The 6,991-nt window shown below is 42.9% G+C and overlaps 3 protein-coding genes across 3 annotated transcripts; 1 reads left to right on the top strand and 2 right to left on the bottom strand. All coding sequences in view use genetic code 12, as the record gives it.

The window, feature by feature from the left end:
- Positions 1–1,101: 1,101 nt before the first annotated feature.
- On the top strand, positions 1,102–2,040 carry NOP1 (rRNA methyltransferase; the record flags this gene model as incomplete). The annotated part of the gene is made up of 1 exon (XM_051751845.1): positions 1,102–2,040. The coding sequence occupies one exon, from the start codon at positions 1,102–1,104 to the stop codon at positions 2,038–2,040; it is 939 nt and encodes a 312-aa protein (XP_051608973.1).
- A 308-nt stretch (positions 2,041–2,348) lies between these two features.
- KGF57_002523 (Imp2'p) lies at positions 2,349–3,782 on the bottom strand (the record flags this gene model as incomplete). The annotated part of the gene is made up of 1 exon (XM_051751846.1): positions 2,349–3,782. One exon carries the CDS (start codon positions 3,780–3,782, stop codon positions 2,349–2,351), a length of 1,434 nt encoding a protein of 477 aa, XP_051608974.1.
- Positions 3,783–4,314: 532 nt separating this feature from the next.
- On the bottom strand, positions 4,315–5,913 carry KGF57_002524 (uncharacterized protein; the record flags this gene model as incomplete). The annotated part of the gene is made up of 1 exon (XM_051751847.1): positions 4,315–5,913. One exon carries the CDS (start codon positions 5,911–5,913, stop codon positions 4,315–4,317), a length of 1,599 nt encoding a protein of 532 aa, XP_051608975.1.
- Positions 5,914–6,991: the final 1,078 nt, after the last annotated feature.

The raw sequence follows: 6,991 nt of genomic DNA on the forward strand, positions 1-6,991 counted from the left end.
ACAATAGAGGTCAACAGGAATGTTGCCACTTTCTTCTGAGCCAATAATTTAACTCCCATTCTAAGAATCCAAGTAGTGTAAGTAGCTCCACGATGTGCTCATAAATGTGTCCATTGTATCAGTTTATCAGTTCCTCTCTTGACTTCGTTCCCGCTCGACGGGACACTTGCTACACAAATCTCTTCCCATTTATTTAGTTTTTGCTATTCACGTATGATGAAAGCACATGGTGTTGGTCGTCTGATACATCCTTAATGCCTAGGTGTGACTTCGAGCCGTCCTTGAATTGCAAAGTTACTAATATTTAGCCCCAACTAGTGCTAGCTTATCAAATGCAAAGCTTAGTGTGATGGAACTTGATTTGTAAGACATCGTGATAAAACAGTCTGCCCCAATGTGTAGACGCCAACGCGAATATGATAACCTGTGCAACAAACTCCCCTAATGGGGTATGGAAATTAACCAATTGTTTTATCAACGGGTATGTATACAGGTAAAAGCTTAATTCGCGGTGACACAAGGTGTGAGAATGTGGTGAATATGTGGGGGTTGATTGATATTAAGAGGTAGCGTATGACGTGAAATATTGAGCCGCACGATGAGCATCACAGTATGAACATGAAGTTGTAATCTGTCAGCATTTCAGAGCTAATAGCTACTCCTTGAACAGCTGTGAACTATCATACCATAGTTTAACTAATCCTATGAATATCTCGGATGAGTATAGGTCGTTCACCTCAAATTAATTGGTGAATAATTTCAAAAGAAATTTACAGTTGTATTAAAACATGCGAAAGCGTCCCAAAGCTTTCTTCGATGTAGTATACTTTTGTTTCGATGTATTGAGCAGCATCCATGTCATTGGCAAAGTGCATGATCGTGGTTATGTATGACAAATGTAGCTCTAGCCGTCGTATAAAGACCAGAACTTTGGTCATCTCTATCTTTGAGGTGTCTCTCGCCTCCATCCCTGTCTCCCTTACACACAATACGGAGGGAAAAAAAAAAAGACGAAAAAAAAAAAAATTTTCCTGATGCCCAGTTTCCAAGAATCCATTCATTCTTAAATCTACATAAACACACATATCAATAACTTACATAATGGCATTTGGAGCACCAAGAGGTAGAGGCGGAAGCCGTGGAGGCGGTCGTGGAGGATTTTCCGGAAGAGGAGGTCGCGGTGGTGCCTCAGCAGGAAGAGGAGGTCGTGGTGGAGCCAGAGGAGGTGGAAGAGGCGGAGCCAGAGGAGGAAGAGGTGGTGCTAGAGGAGGACGTGGCGGTGCACGTGGTGGTGCTAAGGGCGGAGCCAAAGTTGTTATCGAGCCACACAGACACGCTGGTGTATTTATTGCTAGAGGAAAAGAAGATTTGTTAGTCACTAAAAACATTGCTCCCGGTGAATCTGTTTATGGTGAAAAGAGAATAAGCGTGGAAGAACCAGCAAAAGAGGAAGGGGCAGCTCCAACTAAGATTGAATACCGTGTGTGGAATCCTTTCAGATCCAAGTTGGCTGCCGGTATTATGGGTGGTATTGATGAATTGGGTGTTGCACCAGGAAAGAAAGTCTTGTATTTGGGTGCAGCCTCAGGAACCTCTGTTTCCCACGTTGCTGATGTTGTAGGACCAGAAGGATTGGTTTACGCTGTTGAGTTTTCCCACAGACCCGGAAGAGAGTTGATTGGTATGGCCAAGAAGAGACCAAATGTGATTCCAATCATCGATGATGCAAGACATCCACAAAAGTACAGAATGTTGGTCGGAATGGTTGACTGTGTCTTTGCGGATGTTGCACAACCAGATCAAGCTCGTATCATTGCCTTGAACTCGCACTTGTTTTTGAAAGATGGTGGTATTGTTGTTATATCTATCAAGGCCAACTGTATCGATTCTACTGTTGATGCTGAAACCGTTTTTGCTAGAGAAGTGCAGAAGTTGAGGGAGGAGAGGATCAAACCATTGGAGCAATTGACTTTGGAACCATACGAAAGAGATCATTGTGTGGTTGTTGGTCGTTACATGAGAAGTGGAATCAAGAAGTAAAAGTAGATTGAGTTTCCAGGATAGCAAATTGTATATTAGAATAAACTTAAAATATTGAGCAAGTGTTAAGCATTCAGACGACAAAGTAGTGTAGGAACTCTCATGATTGGTAAATCCAGAGAGCATTGCAATACAGTAGCACAGTGGTTTGCGCAAAAAGAGAAGACTTGATGTGCTCTCCGCAATTTCCGTGTCTAGTAATGCTCTTCTCCATCATTTCCTTGACTTGTTGTTCCACTACCTGCAAATACATCGCATATTTACTAAATATAAGATTCGAGTCTCTAACTACATAAACACAAAATGAGTCAATCAATTCTGGCCTCGGACAAGGTCAATGGCTTGATATTATTGGAAAATACCGAGGATCCGGATTTGAATCTGTTTATCTTCTTCAATTTCTCGCGTACAACCATGACAGGAACAGTCGACTTTGTGACTAAATAGTTGGACAATGAACCAAGTAAGACTCCCTTGATGGCACTTTGACCTTTTGAACCAACAACTACCAAGGTTGGTTTCAAGTTGTCGATAAATTCCAAGATTAAGTGCCTTGGAATGGGATGGTGCACAATTTCAATGACGACATGTATTTGAAGCTTTGTAAGCTTCAACAAGTTGAGAACTTGCTGTTTAGCCTTGTTTAACATATTGAGCCGTTGCTGTTCACGCTGATTCTCATTGTTTCCCTTCAAATTGTGGTTGGAGTCGTTATCCTCAATAACACATACAATAAACAACACAGACCCATCAACTAAAACCGTACCTAAAGACCATTCGAGGGCAAAAATGGATTCTGGAGAGAAATCCATACACAATAAAAACATCTTTGGTTTCACTTTTGGATTGACCAACTGGAAAAAATTTCCCCTTGTTATTGTTTGAATAACTCTTGAGTGTGCCTTGTTGGAGTCGACTTCCCCTTCACGGATGGTTTCATTTAACTGCGAAGCAAATTCACTATCAAGTTTATCTTCGACGGCCGAGGTGTAGGGCACCATAAATTCATCTTCAGTGGAGGAGCCATCTTTCCCTTCTTTGTTTACCTGAGATTGAGGATCTACTTCTCTCTCATGTCTGGTGCTGGGGTCATGCCCATGCCCATTTCCATTCTCCTGTTCAATTATCTTCTTTCGATAGGCTTGGTAGTTTTCCAATTTTTGTCTCCTTGCTTCAACATCCTGGTCAGACTGGATCAAGTTCAAACGCTCCAGCCCTGTGAGTCTTTGTTTATCGCTTGCCAATCTATTCAATACATCGGGATCGATTTTCGTTCCAGCATTCTTGGCAGCTGCAAGAGCTCGTTCGTTGGCAGTTAGCTCTTCCAATTTCTTAACAGTGGATCTATCATTCAAATTGGAGTTTTCTAGGATGGCACTGACTTCATTGATCATTTCATCCTGACAGGCGTAATTGGGCAATATATTTCCAGTGTCATCGTATTGAAATTTTTCGTTGTTATCGTCATCACTGATATGCTCCTCTTCGCTTACTTCATCCTCCCATGCAGAAGAGTCATTTGTTTCTCCTGGTTTTTTAATCCGTTCCAGAGGGTCATGATTTGTGATTGACCACTTTAATCTCCCATTGTAATCCTCCCTTGAAACCGAGGGTGAGCGACTATTGAAGGAACTTCTGCCCCCACTGCCAGATGCCCCAGGAGACAAAGACCTTCCCCTTGTCATGGAATTTTGTATTATTGCAAGCTTCTCTGCCTCTAATCTTGATTGACGGCTGGCCATGTTTATCGAATAGGTAAGCTACCCCTTGAATACTCAGTAAAAAATTTCTATAGCAGAAAACGGTTTGATAAATGTCAAGTGTGTAGCTAATAACTGTCTGATGTAGCGGGTGTCTAGATAAGTAGCTGCAGATTGATTCAATTGTGTTGGGAATAGCTTATAAATGTTACCGTAACCGTTGTGTGGTGATCTCAACTTTTCTTGTCCTGTTTCTATAACTGTAGCAATCACACACAAAGAAAAAAGTGATAAAGACAACAATAGTACTGCAGTACCGTAGTAATACATAGTAATCATTGATAAATGCGCACGACCCTCTCTTTATTATAACACACACAAACACACACACACACACACAGTTAGTAAGTAAAGTTAATTAGGAATGAGTGTTCATATGTTAGAAAATAAGTCATATAAGTAAGGTAGGATTATAGATCTAAACAAGAAGCAAAGTATAGTGACAACAACATCTAAAAGTGGCAACTTCATGGACACAGGGAAACTGCATGACACAACAACAGGGGTGACAAGATCATTGGCGTATCATCATTGGTCTTGATGTAGGAGCAACGGTCAAGTATCCTTCCGCCTCGTCACCCGAGTCATCTTCACCCAAATACAGACTAACAAACGACTGGTTGGCCAGACCAGACATTCTGCTAGAATGGGTGTGCAACGACATCAAGCTTTGAAGCTTTTCTCCATAAATCTTGACCCCCGAAACAAATCTCCGGACTCTTGCTTTGAACATCTTCATTGGCGTGTCCGCCATATACCTGGAATCGGGTCTCCACTCTTCTTCTTCTTCTTCATCGTCATCCCACAAGTCACACCGAATTGTCGTTGCATATTCCCCCCGCATAGCAGCTGGACAGACATCTTCAGTCTCTTCCTCCTCGTCCAGATCCAAACCAAGCTGAAGCGCAACACGTCCTGATTCTGTGTCGGGCGAGAATATTGGAACCACTTCGTCTGTAATGTACTCACCAGGAACCCATCCAGTCCTCTTCAAGATGCTGGGCTTTCCATCAATGTTTGTTGTTGGTGCTTTCCTCTTGGATCCCCAAGACCACTTCCTACGAAGTTTCTTGTCCTTGTTCTTCCCTTCAATAACTCGAGTAAAGTCCTGATGCTTGTCATTGCTAAACTGACGCACCTCCATCTTATTATTGAACTTCACTTTGTTACCACTGTCTGACTCACCACCAATGAGCAACACTTCTGGGGTCCATTTCATTGGGGCTGGTGGTTGAGGTGGTCTGTAGTTAAGGATTGCGTTTTCTATACTGGAGATGGACCCATTCTTTGATTTGTCCCCATTTGGGTCACTCACTGCAACAGCAGCTTCAACGTCATCTTCGCCGCAATCGTCCCATGGAGTGGCAAATCTTCGGACTGGTCCCGTGACAAGGCTAGGTGTGGAAGACATCTTTGGTTCATCTGAGTTGATCTTGTTGTACTTCAGCTTCTGCGCGGTCAGTGGTTTTCGTGGGTTGAATGACGAGACTTGAGGATTGAAACAGTTGGTGGAGGTGTTTTTGTTGAGAATGCTCAAAGTGGATGGCAGAAAGCTTGTTTGGTTTTGTTTTGGTTGTTGTGTGTGTCTCTTGGTCCTAGCAAGCATCATTTTTGAGGACTCAATAACCATCGACGTATCATTCTCGTGCTTGTCGTCGTCCTTGAAGTCTAGTGGGTAGAATGAGCCCCCTTTAACAACGCCAACGTCTTCATCCTCTTCTCTTCTCATCTTGGACTTCGTCAACCTTTTACTTGAGAAGTCATTTGATCCGTGTTGATGTTTGGTGAATGCGCTTTTGGTATGGGTAGTTGTATTTGAAACATTTGATGATGTAGACTGGGAAAAAACGGGGTAGAATGCGGTAGCTTTGTGTTGGCTCTTGACAGTTCTGGTTTCAGCTGAGAAGTGAGTGTTTGGATGTGCTTGAGTGGGTGGTGCTGATGTCTTGTTCTTGTCATCAACATATGAAACCAAATCCTTCAACTCCGACAATGCTGATTCAATCAAAGTAAACCCGTAGTCATCGTTTTCCTTACTGTCGGATACGTAAGCGTTGTTGAAATGAGAAACGCCTTGGCCCTCTTGCGAGGAGATAGTGATAAAGCTGTACATGTGTAAATGTGGTTTTGGTAATGGTGAGGAGAAAGAAAGGAGGAAAGTACAATTCAGAATCTGACTTACTCCCTGGGCCCTTTTATAGTTTTCAAAAGTTTGTAGGAATATCAAAAAAATTTTGCACCCTTTTTGAAGGCTTTTTGAGGTACGCAAAGAGTCACTGTAGCTTGATGGATAGTAAGCCCTTGGTAAGTGCCCCTGCCTATGTTCAAGCTGGGAGGGCTGATCTGGCCTGTGCATATGGAATTAGGCACTCTAAGTTTACGGGGTTATGCAGGTTGGAAGTTCCTGTAACGTTTTGTTCCAACAACACGTGACCAAAGTGATGAGTCCATCTGCGTCTTAGATGATGATCCAGAAACACAATGGCGCGGATCTGTCACCAATATCAGAGACCTGAGGGTAGTAGCGTGCTGTATAGGGACATTCACTTAATTCTTCTAGCTGTTCTTGTTTCAAACACATTGATGCAGTATCGGAAATGTACTGTAGACCTGAAATGAACACGCGATTGGGCGAATGTGACCTTCCCGAGTAGTAGTCAAGATCAAGGTCAATCTGCTGTGGCCATAGCCAAACCTCTCGTTCCAGAGTCTGTACTTTCCAACCCCAACGAGCTTGTTGTATGCATGAACTGTGAATGTACACCTCCAAAACAAAGGAAACACAAAGGAAAAACAAAGGAAATGGAAACTCATCTATATTCGAACCTTCATTTGCGTATCATAGAACGGCCGGTGGGACACAATGCAGTCCCACTGTACGACGACTATGGGTGGAAAGCCAACAATGATAGATCTGTCTCTTTGATGCTCAAATTTTGTAAAGTATTGACAGTCTATGATCTCTGTATCGTGAAGCTTGAAAGTCATTATGAGCCATTACAGAAGAGTGGGTACAGAGTGAGACCTGAGGAGTAACACTGCGGTGTCGAGGTGGCAAGACAATGGGACTCGTGTATGGAGAGTTGACCGGTGGCTAAGTAGTAGCTAGGCAGGAGATGGGCTCATTTCTCTGAGTAAACAAAGTCAAGAATAAATGGAAGCTGCGGGAAAGAGCCGTGCTAGTAGTAGTG

This window comes from Candida theae (assembly GCF_024610275.1).
Source record: "Candida theae strain CBS 12239 chromosome Unknown scaffold133, whole genome shotgun sequence".
Taxonomy (NCBI): Eukaryota; Fungi; Ascomycota; class Pichiomycetes; order Serinales; family Debaryomycetaceae; genus Lodderomyces; species Lodderomyces theae.